Source organism: Urocitellus parryii, chromosome X (assembly GCF_045843805.1).
Source record: "Urocitellus parryii isolate mUroPar1 chromosome X, mUroPar1.hap1, whole genome shotgun sequence".
Classification (NCBI taxonomy): Eukaryota; Metazoa; Chordata; class Mammalia; order Rodentia; family Sciuridae; genus Urocitellus; species Urocitellus parryii.
Window position 1 is genome coordinate 102,431,575 of NC_135547.1, and position 15,556 is coordinate 102,447,130.

Here is a 15,556-nt window from a genome sequence, read left to right on the forward strand (position 1 = left end):
AAACAAGGCTGGTAATGTACTACTGTACACAGGAAGAATCAATATATTTAATGGTTATCTGTTAATAAAATTAATGGTCATTTATTCTCAGTTTTAAATATCAGAAAGCACATTTTTTAAAAAAAAACATTTATTCTTAAGTTTTAGGTGGACACAATATCTTTATTTTACATTTACGTGGTGCTGAGGATCGAACCCAGTGCCTCGTGCATGCTAGGCGAGCACTCTACCACTGAGCCACAACCCCAGCCCCAAAAATGCATATTTTAAAATATATCTCTTAAAAATTTCAGTATATTTGTAATTAAGACATAAATTTAGGATGATATAATAAATAATGTATAATTATTTCATCATTATAAAACCATAGAAATGCATTAATTGACCTGGATGTGCAAAGTCCTTATTGTAATCTTCAAAAGTCATGAGATCTATATAAACCAGTTCCTCAGAACCAGCAAAGTTACAAGAGTAAACTAGATTGCATTTAGTCTTAGAATTTTCTTACACCATATCTCATTCATGATAATGAAAATTACAAAATTTTATTGGTTTTGAGTGGATAACTAAAATCTAGCCCTACTCAGGAGTTTGTGTGCCAAGCATTTCATAGAGCAGACATTTCAATGACAACTTTGCTGTTAATGAAACCAGTGCTTCTGAACACCAGCCAATCACAAATATACAGGACCACTATTCTTGATGTTATGAAAACTAATACAGCTATTTTTCTTTGAATACAAAATCATGTTTTATATGGAAAGGGGGGTGATATTTAAAAGCTGAATATTCAAATTTCAGTGAATCCTACAGCCTAGAAGGAGCTGTTAAAAAAAAAAAAAAAAAAAAAAAAAAAAAAAAAAACAGCACAGTATCCTGAAGAACCCTAGCTATGACAAGACATTAACCTTTAGTTACTAGGTCTTACTAGGACCAAGTCCAAGGTCTAGAGGAAGTGTTTGAGGCAGTTGAGGACTTGGAAGTGGACAGTAAAGACAGTGACTGGTTTTTCAACAAAGAAGTGTTTCAAGGTTCTATCCACTGATGCAGATATGCCTCTGTATGTCAACTTATAACCTTGATTTTAGTTCAGCTTCATCTACTAAATAAATACCCCTGTACTATTCTTACTGTATATTTTTAATGTGCTTCTTATTTAGTACATAATATATAGCTTACTAAACCATCAAATTCTTCCTATTCAATTAAGGGATTATATACCATGTGACTCATCAAAACTTAAAAAAAAACTTTATTCAATATTCTTAGTAAACTGATCATGGTATAATAATAAAATCCAAAAACTTGAGAGGTTAAACAGAACCAAAATTGTGCAATATAAATAATGAGTTTTCACATCAAATCTAGGTTCTCTTACTTTACATTGGGTAAAGCTGCAAAAGATAATGACATGGTAGTGTTCCAGTTTCATCTGCTATAAATTTGGGATTATATTTTATGATAGATTTTTTTGAAGATTAAGTTAGATAATGTATTGCCAGACTAAATTAAAACCATCCCTAAAAGAAAGATGGGTATCTCACCTAAAGACTACCAAAGCAACACATTTTTCTAGTGGTAAGGCTATTTCCTGACAAAATTGACCACTGTTTCACTATTTAATCCCTTTTGATGGCATTTCCCATGTTCAGTTTTTATAGGTTGTGTGCTTCACAAACCTTACCATGTATATTAATCATCTGGGGGATCTTTTTGAAGTACAGATGCTGATTTCTTAGATATAGAGTGGGACATGATAACCCTACCTTTCAAACAAGCTCAGTCTCTAGCAATCTCAGTATCAGATAGGAACTTGTTAGATATGCACAATTACAGGTTTTACTCTAGACTTACTAAACCATGACCTTTGGGGTGTGATTCAGAACCCTTTTTATTGAATACTTGGGGTTTGTCACATGCAGAATAACATTTGAGAACCTCTGTTCTACATCAAGGGTTCTCAACTTTGGCTTCCCATTAGAATTGCCTGGGGGGCTTTTAAACTTTCAGTGCCCATCTTCAATAAATTATATTAGAGATTCTCAGTGATAAGAAGATGTCTGTAGTCTAAAACCTCCCATTTGCTGGGTACAGTGGCACACACCTGTAATCCAGTGACTTGGGAGGCTGAGGCAGGAGTATTGCGAGTTCAAAGCCAGCCTCTGCAACTTAATGAGGCCCTAAGCAACTCAATAAGATTCTGTTTCTAAACAAAATACAAAATGGGCCTGAGGATGTGAACTCAGTGATAGAGTGTCCCTAAGTTCAATCCCTGATCCCCTCCCCTAAATAAATACATAAAACCTCCCATTTGATTCTAATGCCTAGCTAATGTTGATAATCAGTGCTCTAGAACGGGAAAATGGCTAATATCTGAATAATATCCCTGTTCTTATTTGATAGATATCATTTACATTTATTTCCTTTGGTTTAAATTTTAATTTTCAGCTACCCATATCAGCTCTTCCATAAAACAATTTGTTTTTTCTCTCTTTCCTCTAATAATTTATTCTAAACTGGAGTACTAAAACCTAGAAAACTTATATTCAATTTTGAGAATAACAGATATGTGTTAACTATTTTGGGGATTAAAAGGTGCTTAGATTCCTTCTTCTATTTCTATAAGGAATGCCTTTAGGATTTTAATTCGAATTGCACTGAATTTGTATAGTGGTTTGGGTAGTATGGCCATTTTGACAATATTGATTCTGCCTATCCAAGAGCATGGGAGATATTTTCATCTTCTAAGGTCTTCTTCAATTTCTTTCTTTAGTGTTCTGTAGTTTTCATTGTAGAGGTCTTTCACCTCTCCTGTTAGATTGATTCCCAAGTATTTTATTTTTTAGGCTACTATGAATGGGGTAGTTTTCCTAATTTCTCTTTCAGAGGATTCATCACTGATGTATAGAAATGCATTTGATTCATGGGTTTTGATTTTATATCTTGCTACTTTGCTGAATTCATTTATTAATTCTAGAAGTTTCCTGGTGGAATTTTTTGGAACTCCAAGCATAAAATCATGTTGTTGGCAAATAATAATAGTTTTGAGTTCTTCTTTTCCTATTTGTACCCATTTAATTTCTTTCATTTGTCTAATTTCTGTGGCTAGAGTTTCAAAGATTATGTTGGATAGAAGTAGTAAAAAGAGGGCATCTGTGTCTTGTTCCTGTTTTTAGAGTGAATGCTTCCAATTTTCTCCATTTAGAATGATGTTGGCCTTGGTTTAGCATAGATAGCTTTTACAATGTTGAGGTATATTCCTACTATCCCTAGGTTTTTCTAATGATTTGAACATGTTCAAAACATTAGAAAAACCTAGGGATAGTAGGAATATATGCATCAATTGATACAATCATATGATTCTTATCTTTAATTCTACTGGTGTGAAGGATTATGTTGATTTCTGTATGTTAACCAACCTTGATTCCCTGGAATGAACCCTAAATTGATCATGGTGCACTATTTTTTCAATATGTTTTTATATGTGATTTGCCAAAATTTTATTGAGAATTTTTGCATCTATGTTCATCAGGAATATTGGTTTTCTTTGATGTGTCTCTGGTTTTGGTCTCAGGGTGATATTAATCTCATACAATGAGTTTGAAAGGGTTTCCTCCTTTTCTATTTTATGGAATAATTCGGGGAGTATTAGTATTAATTCTTCTTGTAGGTTTTGTAGACTCCATCTAGTCCTGGGCTTTTCTTTGTTGGTAAGCTTTTGATAGCATCTTCTATTTCCTTCCTTGAAATTGATCTGTTTAAGTTGTATATGTCCTCCTGGTTCAGTTTGGTATGTCATATGCCTCTAGAAATTTGGTAGTGTCTTTGAGGTTTTCTATTTTACTGGAATATAAATTTTCAAAATAGTTTCCAATTATCTTCTGTATTTCAATAGTGTTTGTCATGATATTTCCTTTTTCATCATAAATTTTAGTGATTTGAGTTTTCTCTCTCCTTCTTTTCATTAGGATAGCTAAGGGTTTGTCAAATTTATTTATTTTTTCAAAGAACCAGTTTTTTGTTTTGTCAATTTTTTGAATTGTTTCTTTTGTTTTTATTTCATTGATTTCAGCCCTAATTTTAGTTATTTCCTGTCTTCTGCTTCTTTTGGTGTTGGTTTATTCTTCTTTTTCTAGGCTTTGAGATGTAATGTCAAGTCGTTTATTTGTTGACTTTTTCTTATTTTAATGAATGAGCTTAATGCATTGAACTTTTCTCCTAGTATTGCCTTCATAGTGTCCCAGAGATTTTAATATGTTGTATCAGAGTTCTTATTTACTTCTAAGAATTCTTTTTATCTCCTCACTGATGTCTTCTGCTATCCATGAAATTCATTTGGAAAAATAAGAGACCCAAACAGCCAGAGCAATCCTTAGCAAAAGGAGTGAAATACGAGGAATCACAATACCAGACCTTAAACTATATCACAAAGCTATAGTAACAAAAATTGCATGCTACTGGCACCAAAATAGACTTGTAGACCAAAGATAGATAATAGAAGACACAGAGAAAAACCCACATAAACATAGTGATCTCATACTACACAAAGGTGCCAAAAACATACATTGAAGAACAATGTATTTGTTAGCCTCCTCAACAAATGGTTGAAGAAAACTGGAAATCCATTTGCAGCAAAGTGAAATTAAACCCCTCTCCCTCACCATGAAAAAAATTCAACCCAAAGTGGATCAAGGACCTGGGAATTAGACCAGAGACCCCACACCTAATAGAAGAAAAAGTAAGCCCAAATAAATCATGTCAAATTAGGCCCCATCTTCCTTACAAGACTCAAAGCACAAGAAATAAAAACAAGAATCAATAAATGGGATGGATTCAAACTGAAAAGCTTCTCAGCAAAAGAAACAATCAATGAGGTGAAGAGAGAGCCTACATTTTGAGAGCAAAGTTTTGCCACACTCACATGTCAGATAGCACACTAAACTCCAGTGTATATAAAGAACTCAAAAAACTTAACATCAAAAAAACAAACAACCCAATCAATAAATAGGTCAAGGAGCTGAATAGACACTTCTCAGAAGAAGAAGTACAATCAATCAACAAATATATAAAAACATGTTCACCATCTTTAGTAATTAGAGGAATGCAAATCAAAACTACTCTAAGATTTCATCTCACACCAGTCAGAATAGAAGTTATCAACAGCAAGAGTAAGTGTTGGCAAGGATGTGGGGGAAAAGACACACTCATACATTGCTGGTGGGACTGAAAATTGGTACAACCAATCTGAAAAGCAGTATGGAGATTCCTTAGAATACTTAGAATGGAACCACCATTTGACCCAGCTATCCCATTCCTTGGTCTCTACACTAAAGATTTAAAAACAGCATACTACAGTATCACAGCCACTTCAATATTTACAGCAGTGTCGGGAACTAGAAGGAAATTCTCCTTCAAAGATTAGCCTGACAGCCCCCTGGGAGACATTCTGCCCTGAAGGCATCCTGCAGCTACCTATCTCCCTGGAACATCCTGCGGTTATCAGGATCATCAGACATCTTGCAGCTGTCAGTTTTACCACCCACATCCAGCAATTGCAGAGACCTTCCCCATCCCTAGCATATGAATACCCACCCAGCAATTGCTGCTTAGAGAGCTTCCCCATCCCCAGCATATAAATACCCCTGTGTGAACAATAAAAGTTTGCAGCTTGATCAGAACTTTTGTCTTGCTGTCACCCTTCGTGTCTCTTGTCCCTTCATTCCTCCCCATCTAGGTTCGCTGCCCACGTTGATGTGTCCTGCCGGATGGGACACAGCAGCACAATTTACAATTGATAATTGTGAAAGCAAACTAGATTCCCCCTTCAGTAGATGAATAGATAAAGAAACTGTGGTTCATATACACAATGGAATATTAGTTAGCATTAAAAGAGAATAAAATCATGGCATTTGCAGGTAAATGGATGTAGTTGGAGAATATTCTGCTAAGCAAAGTAAGTCAATCCCCCAAAAACAAAGGCTTAATGTTCTCTCAGATAATTGGATGCTGATCCATAATGGGGGGTAGGCATGGGGAGAATGGACGAACTCTGATTAGGCAAAGGAGAGGGAGAAGGCATGGGGGTAGGAAAGATAGTGGAATAAGATGAACATCATTACCCTAGGTACATGTATGACTGCACATGTGGTGTGACTCTACATAGTGTAAAACCAGAGAAGTGAAAAGTTGTGCTCCATTTGCATCTAATGAATCAAAATGCATTCTGCTATCATGTATAACTAATTAGAATAAAAAAAAAACTTAAAAAAGATTCACACTATAAAAAATGGTGCTTAGAACACCTCAGAGTTCATTCTTCATTTTTAATTATGAACCCTCAATATGTGTTTGCTATTTGTTCCATGAGGAATTCTAACTCAGGTTAAACTTTTAGTTACCTGAAATGTGTATTTGGAATCAACTCTTGATTCTATAAAACACCCTAGGTTGGAGGTTAATAATGGGAAATATTAAGTTTCCTTTGGTATTTTTAGGATTCCTATGAAATTAATCATTTAAAACTTAACTTTCATTCTTGTCAAGGTCTAGCTAAACTGGCAGTCAGGCTATGAATTTATTAAGCAAAAACAAGTGGCACTACTTCATTCTGATAATGACACATTTCTACCGGATATAATGCTTCCTCTCAGCATAAAGTGGAAACCATGATGCAAAATAGGGAATTTCAACATTCTGGCACTGCTTAAAGTCATCTGAACTCTGTGTGGATTCCAAGAACAGAGATATTTTCAAAGCCAAGAATAAACAACAATTCTGAAATGCAATATAAATGATTTGGAGATTATCCAAAGAAATCTTCATCCCCATGACAAATGAATTCCTGCCCCTGCCCCTTCCTCCCTGCCTGTGCAAATCTCTGTGTTTTAGGAAGATAATATTTTGCCTCAGAATAGACTCAATTACTTTCTTAATAGAAGAATGGCCATATATCTATAGTAGCTACTGAGATTATTCTGGAAAACCACAATACTGATTCTAAAATTAATGCTGATTCTAAAAACATTACTCAGTTATTGCTTAAGTGTTTAGATTTTTACACTTTATAAGCATGTTCTCATTCAGTTCTCACAATAACCATCTACTGAAATTAATACACCTCCTGGTATGCTTCCTCTGTTTAATGCATGGAGTTATCCCTTCCTCTTTATCATTAAGTTGGATATGGTGGTGCAGGTTTGTAGCCTCTCAACTACTCAGGAGGCTTAGGCAGAAGGACTACTTGAGTCCAGGAGTTTGAGACCAGCCTGGATAACATAGTGAGACCCGCTATTCAAAACAAAATGAAACAAAAACTCTTTTTCTCATTAAAATAATTTATTTTCTTTGAGAAATTATGACATTATTTATCAATTTTTGTCTCTTTCATTTCAAATGAAGGTCTATGAGGACAGGAGTTTATTGTTACCTTAGTGTCAAAAGAAAACTAGGTATATAGGGTCTGGGGTTGTGGCTCAGTGGCAGAGCACTTGCCTCTCATGCATGAAGCACTGGGTTCAATCCTTAGCACCACATAAAAATAAATAAATCAAATAAAAATGCACTGTCAATCTATAACTAAAAATATATTTTTTAAAAAGAAACAAAACTAGATATATACTTATTCAGTAAAGATCAAATGGATAAATAAAAAAGTAAGAAAAAATCAACTTGATAAGAATCTTTTTCATAAATAAAGAGAATAAGATACACCAGGAGTAGGAACACAAGCTTTGTTGTTGTTTATTTTGTTTTTTTGGGTGATAGGAAAAAACTGGCTCATCTTATCATCTTTCAAAAGTGATAGCTACTACATGCTGTCACCAGCTCAGAATCATGCAATGGCTCTTCATTTTCATCCAGGGTAACAGCCTGAAAGACCCTACATAGTCTGTGCTGGAGCATTCATTACCTCTCCACCCCTTTCTCCTACATTCCTCCCACACCCTTTGCTTATTCCACTTAGTACCACACAGGCCTTTATGTAACCACCCAGAAGATCAATCTCCAACCATTCCTTCCCCCAGAGGATATTCCCAGCTTTCTTCCTAACCCCACCTTCTTCTTCAAATCCTTTTTCAGATATCATGCCAGAATTAAAGATAGGTAGTTAGTAGCTAGGTAAATCAGGTCTAATATCTAGTCTAATAAAGAAAATGGAGTCTGACCAATGGTACAGAATAGAGGACACAGAGACCAATCCATAAAATTAAAACTATCTTATATTTGATAAAGGGGCTAAAAGCATGCAATGGAGAAAGGATAGCATCTTCAACAAATGGTGCTGGGAAAACTGGAAATCCATATGCAACAAAATGAAACTGAATCCCTTTCTCTCACCATGCACAAAAGTTAACTCAAAATGGATCAAGGAGCTTGATATCAAAACAGAGACTCTGCATCCAATAGAAGAAAAAATTGGCTATAATCTACATATTGTGGGGTCGGGCTCCAAATTCCTTAATAGGACACCCATAGCACAAGAGTTAATAACTAGAATCAACAAATGGGACTTACTCAAACTAAAAAGTTTTTTCTCAGCAAGAGAAACAATAAGAGAGGTAAATAGGGAGCCTACTTCCTGGGAACAAATTTTTACTCCTCACACTTCAGATAGAGCCCTAATATCCAGAGTATACAAAGAACTCAAAAAACTAAACAATAAGGAAACAAATTACCCAATCAACAAATGGGCCAAGGACCTGAACAGACACTTCTCAGAGGAGGACATACAATCAATCAACAAGTACATGAAAAAAGGCTCACCATCGCTAGCAGTCAGAGAAATGCAAATCAAAACCACCCTAAGATACCATCTCACTCCAGTAAGATTGGCAGCCATTAGGAAGTCAAACAACAACAAGTGCTGGTGAGGATGTGGGGAAAAGGGTACACTACATTGCTGGTGGGACTGCAAATTGGTGAGGCCAATTTGGAAAGCAGTATGGAGATTCCTGGGAAAGCTGGGAATGGAACCACCATTTGACCCAGCTGTTCCCCTTCTCGGACTATTCCCCAAAGACCTTAAAAAAGTGTATTATAGGGATACAGCTACATCGATGTTCATAGCAGCACAATTCACGATAGCTAGACTGTGGAACCAACCTAGATGCCCTTCAATAGATGAATGGATAAAAAAAAATGTGGCATTTATACACAATGGAGTATTACTCAGCAACATAAAATGACAAAATCATGGCATTTGCAGGGAAATGGATGGCACTAGAGCAGATTATGCTAAGTGAAGCTAGCCAATCCCTAGAAACCAAATACCAAATGTCTCTTTTGATATAAAGAGAGCAACTAAGAACAAAACAGGAAGGAAGAGCATGAGGAAAAGATTACCATTAAACAGGGATTAGAGGTGGAAGGGAAAGGGAAAGAGAAGGGAAATTGCATAGAAATGGAAGGAGACCCTCATTGTTATACAAAATTACATATAAGAGGTTGTGAGGGGAATGAGAAAATAAACAAGGAGAGAAATGAATTATAGTAGATGGGGTAGAGAGAGAAGATGGGAGGGGAGGGGAGGGAGGATAGTAGGGGATAGGAAAGGTAGCAGAATACAACAGTTACTAATAGGGCATTATGTAAAAATGTGGATGTGTAACCATTGTGATTCTGCAATCTGTATTTGGGGTAAAAATGGGAGTTCATACCCCACTTGAATCTAATATATGAAATATGATATGTCAAGAGCTTTGTAATGTTTTGAACAACTAATAATAATTTTTTAAAAAGGAAAAATATATCTTCTAAAAAAAAAAAAAAGAAAAGAAAATGGAGTCTGGTCTGAGCCTGGGAAACCAGAACAAAACCTGGGATATTGAAATGTTAATGTCCCCAAGGCCAGGGCCCATCCCAAAGAATTGTTAATTGTTAATGAAGTAGCTCCCAGCAAAACTGGGATGTGCAAATCAAATCACCCTAGGGCCTTCCAGCTCAAATCCCTCCCCCATAGCCTCACCAGTCTTCCACCTTTTGTCCTTCCTACCAGCATCCCCCAGCAGTGCCAGGTAGAGGGAGATAAGCAAAATAAAGGACAGGAAGGCAGGAAGACAAAAGAAGGCCTCAGATATAAAGGGGAGAAAACCTCCCCTTCCAGATTCCACCTTTCAGGTCCCCTTCTTCCTGGCCTCACTCGCCCCTTTTCTGCCATCCTTTAATAAAGTCTGTTACTTTCCACTCTACACTTGCCCAGGTGTGCTTCTCTGGTATTATACTTCAGCATATGGGAAAGCAAGTACTCATCAAGGTCATAGGCGGTATCAATATTACAATCCATTTGCTTCCTTCTTGCAACTGTCTACTGTGCTCTTTTTCTTTCTCCTATAGATTCTATTAATTACCACATACTAGAAAATTTATATTGTATTGTGCTTTCATGTGTTCATTGTCTATCATTTGTTTCCCTCTCTAGACTCTAAGCTCCATAACCAGAGATCATGTTCTGATCCCTGATATAGTCTCCAGTGCTTTGAACAGTGTGTGGTACATGAAAGACAGTCAGTGTATGTTTGTTGAATGAATAAGTGAATAAATGTCTCGATATTTATCCAGAATGTCCAGTTGCTAATTAATAAAAGTAAAAAGAAGGGCTGGGGATATATAACTCAGTTGGTAGAGTGCTTGCCTTGCATACACATGGCCCTGGGTTCAATCCCCAGCACCACAAAAAAAAAAAAAAAAAAAAAAAAAAGGAAAAAGAAGGAAAGTCAAGATGAAAAAGGCTGAATTTGTGAGGACAAAAAAAAAAAAGAAAGAATAAGTTGACCTAGCATAGAGCTTGATTTTCATAGCAGCAATGAGAGGGATTATATTTTATCACTGCATTTATGTCTTGGCTCACTCAAAAACTATTTCTACCAGCACTTAAAGATATTTTACAAATAGGCACAAAACTCTACATAAATCCATAAACTTATAAAATAATACATATTTTGTTTAATAAACATGCTTTGAGTATTGTAGAAAATAATAAAATATTTGATTTTTACAAGAAATGCATGTTTTCAATTTGAAATTTTACTTTAACAGCACTTTAACAGCTGTTTTGTTACTGAATTTCAGTGTGTTGTATTTATTTGATGTCCTTCACAAACTATTAATTTAAAGTATTTGAGTTTTGTGATATTTTATGTGTATCCATACATAATAAATTTATTTTTAAATAAGACATCTAAAGAGTTGCTGGTAGAAGTTGTAACATTTTTTTAATGGATGCATAAATATTCCTTTGATTTATGCTATTACCATGGAGACAATTTATGAGTTTTTGACTAGTAAATTTATATATCAATAAAAATAAATGAATAATATTCCTGCCCTTATTGAGTAGACCTTAATAACAATCATTACTATTTGTCAAACATGGAATTTTAATTTTGTGTACAGGGTGGGGGAGAAAAAGACAGAAACACAGAAAAGAGCAGGATGGAAAGAAAAGAAATATCTTATTCTTTAGAAAGTCTATATATGACATATGATAGTGCTAATCTCAAAAGAATATGTCCATAATAAACATTTCTATATGATTCTACTATTACCCTTCAGCATCATCTCTGAGCCTGTTTTAAGAGAATCCATCAAACCAAAGCACCAAAAACACCATCAAAACAAGAGACTACTTTATCTGCCATACCTCGTGCACTATTTTACTACTTACAATAGAGTTATCCATATCACCATTCCATTTTACAGAAGAGGACACTAAGTAGTCCAGAAGTAAGGTTAACAAATCCAGAATTTGACCCTAGGCAGCCTAACTCCAGAGTAAATGCCAGTAAACCAGTACTCTTCTGTTTCTTATGAGACCAAATGTTTATGTGGAACTTAAAATAATAAAAAAAAAACACTTTATGCTCAAAGCCATTATATTAAATTGCCCCCCTTCTAACATTTTATAATGATATAGAATATAAAACTATTATTCTTCACTGTTAAGTATAAAAGTATCTACATTTAAATATCTTACCAGTTATCTCCATCATCATAGAAAAGAATGTTGGTGAAAAATGACACCGGTTTAGATGATTTGAAACTGAGGTGGCAAAACAGCTCATTATTAATTCCATTGTTGGATCCTGTGATGATTCTGCCTTTTGGAAACATCACAGAAAGAGGGTGAATTTCATCATTATCAAGAAGCCTTACTGAAGGAATCTGGAAATTTAGAGTTGAACTTCTGTTTAAAATGAAAAAGAAAAAAAAATTAGCTCAAAATACCAGCGAGGAATTTGACTTAAATATATATTGCTTTGTTTTTTAAATCATTCCAAAAAATGAAATGACAAATATTTATATTATATACTTTACTGATATGTAGCATTTTGATTGTTATGTATTTGTATAATTCAATACGGTTTCTTCATTGACTCCCTATAGAAGTTTGTTTTAACATTTCCTTACTTATGGGGGATCTTAATCTTCATTTGCTTTTAATTTATTATACTTAGTATCAGAGAACATAGCCTATAAAATGTTAAGTCTACAATTTTTGAGGCTTACCCTATAACTATAGAATCATACCCTGTCAATTTTTATAAATAGTCCATGTTTGACATAGAAAAATGTATACTATCTAGTTGTAAAGTTTAGTACTTTATACATGGTAAAATAATGAAGCTTGTTAAGTGTCTTGTTCAAATATTTTGCTTCTAGACCCATCAATATTTGAGATATGGTTTGAAATATCCTACAATGATTAAGGTCTATTTAATTTTCACTATTATTTAAACTCAGGGTTTATTTAGACTATTTTAATTATGCATACAATTTTAGAATTCTGATTGCTTCTATGTGAACTGTAACTTTTATAATTCATTAGTGACTTTGATTATATTAAAAATGTGCTTATTAAAGTTCTTTGCATGTGAAATTAATACTGCTTCCCAGATTTATTTTGGTTATGACCTTATATTTTTTCCTTCATTTCCCTATAGTGTTTCTCAACTGAGGGTGGTTTTACTCCCCTTGGGGACACAAAGCAATGAGTTGAGATTTTTTTGCCACAATGTGGGAAAGATGCTATGGAGAAGAGACTAGACATGTTGCTAAGCATTCTATAATGCACAGGATAGGGTTCCATAAAATTAAAAAAGAATTATCCTCCCTTAAATGTCAATAGTTCTGAGGGTGAGAAATTCTGGCTTTATTTTTTTTTCTTTGTCCCTCTGCTTCATCTATACCTCTTTTAATAAGCAGTTGGGTATTTTTCTAATATACTTGAAGATTATCCTTTACTCAGAGTAGTTCATTTACATTTTATTACAGTTTCTCTATTTAGAGATGTTCTACAATTTTTGGTTTAATTTTCTCCTGCTGTTTTTATTATTCTTTTTTCTCCCTTTCATTTTTAAAGTTAACTGAGGTATTGTTCATTAGTTTGTTTCTGTACTGTTTTGTTAGCTATGTACATTCTTAGTATTAGCAGATGCCCTTAAAATTTTATCCTGAAAACTTTTAAATTTCTAAAAGCTTTGTTGGATTAGTTTTTGAACCAATTAATTATTGGAATTTCAGATAATTCCAATACCTAGATTGCTTAGGGATCTAAACCTCATGCTGGTTATTTCTGCTGACTGTAACTTATGGTGTTAGCTATATTGGAAATTTGACCTTTTTGTAAATCCAACAGACTGAATTGTACCACACTGTCTAAATGTGACAGGCAGAAATCTGAGATAATCCCCAAGAGGCCTTCACCTTGGTGTACAAATTTTGTGTAAATTGTACCCCTTGAATGGGTATGTGACCTTTAAATTCGATAGGATATCACTTCTGAGATTAGGTAATATTATATGGCAATAGCAAAGGAAATTTCCAGGTGTAATTAAGGTTCCTAATGATTGACTTTTAGTAAAGCTGACTTAATCAGGTACAATCTTAAAAGGTTTGCAGGTCAGAAACAGAGAAGTCTGATAGATGTCAGACTTTTGTCCTTGGATGAGTTACCTAGTATGCTGTGAGTAATGGCCACATGGCTAGAACTTTAGGTTGAAATTGGAGAGCTGAGTGTCTCCAGTTAAAAAAGGGCACACTAGTCTTAAAAGTACAAGGAAATTAATTCTGCCAACAACCTGATAGCTCAGAGCAAGACTAGATGAGACTGATGATTCGGCCAACAGCTTGATTTCTGCTGATTGAGACACTGAATAGAGGAGTCAGCTAAGCCAACCTGGACTCCTAAACTCACAGATAGGGGGAGATAATAAATCCATGTTGTGTGAGATATCAGGTGTTTGGGTTTTTAAATATATTTATTTTGTTTATTTATTTTTAAGTGGTGCTGAGGATCAAACCCAGTGCCTCACATGTGTGAGGTAAGTTCTCTGCCACTGAGCCATAACCCCAGCCCCTCAGGTATTTGTTTTTAAGGCACTAAGTTTGTAGTAATTTGTCACAAAGGAACATAAAACTAATTTACTAGAACTTCAAGCTTGTTATTCCACAAAGAGACATCAACAATTTTTACAAGAAAATATAATGAGTGTTATAGATAACTATAAAGGATTATTTTGTGTTTTTAAATATGAAAGCACAAATATTTTAATACTTCTTTTCAACTATAAAAACAAGTGAAACATTACATATATGTCTTATATAACAGATGCAAATAAAATAGCACATAAAGATCTGATAAATTCACATTAAGAATTTACCTGAAATAGTTCTGGGGTAAAATGTTGATATCCATCCCAGTTGTTACATCCAAAGGAACAGGAGTAAAAAATATAAATGGTGGATCAAACAATAATTTTGGTGATTGTATCTCTCCAGTCAGACATAATACTCTGTAGCAAACTGGATTGTCATTTAAATACATAGGAATATTAACTGTGTATTTTATATGCTCACCTAATTTAAAAAAAAATTAAAATTGGATTAGATTTGGTCACAAGCAAAAAAAATTAAATATTGCTAAAACTTACTAAACATTAAAACATACTATGATGCCGACCAGATTGCCCAGAAACTAGATTTTTCCTGCTGAAGAATTTAATGCCTAATGACATATTATTGAAAGAAAAATATTTTAAAGTGTACCTTGTCTAGAAATGGAGGAATCTCCTTAAAGTAACTTTTCTCTATTTGGGGGGAAATAAATATACCTAGAGGAAGCACTGCAACAGGACTTCCTTTTAAAATTGTTTTCTCACTTTACTAAAACTACCCATCCCTTTGCAGGATGAAGATGAGGTCAGACTGCCATAGGAACCTAAGGCACTACTGAGAACAGGATGTGCTGAAATCAAAAGAATGTGCCTTCTCTGAGAGATTTAAGATAGGGAGATGCTGCCATAGTAGATTGGCGAATTTCACCTATTAGGGAAAGACAAGAAACTCCCCTGTGGCAATTTAATTGAAGGAGAGGCAGTTTGCATTTGAGAACCTGGCTCAAGATAGGAAAATGCAGGTTAGTTCCTGAGGATAGGTTCTATCACAGAAAGTGATCAAGGTCCTTTCACACCTGAATTGCCTATGATGATAGTGTCTCATAGAGAGAAAAAAATTTTATCTGGTGATTGAGAATTCAAGCTTATTACAACCTAAAATTGGG

The 15,556-nt window shown here is 34.5% G+C and overlaps 1 protein-coding gene across 1 annotated transcript in view; it reads right to left on the reverse strand.

The window, feature by feature from the left end:
• The window catches only part of Cfap47 (cilia and flagella associated protein 47), a 416,223-nt gene that overhangs the window by 300,847 nt on the left and 99,820 nt on the right, over nt 1-15,556 (reverse strand). The window contains 2 exon segments of the mRNA XM_077793662.1: nt 11,972-12,181; nt 14,658-14,853. Of these exon segments, the coding sequence (XP_077649788.1) occupies nt 11,972-12,181; nt 14,658-14,853 (406 nt within the window).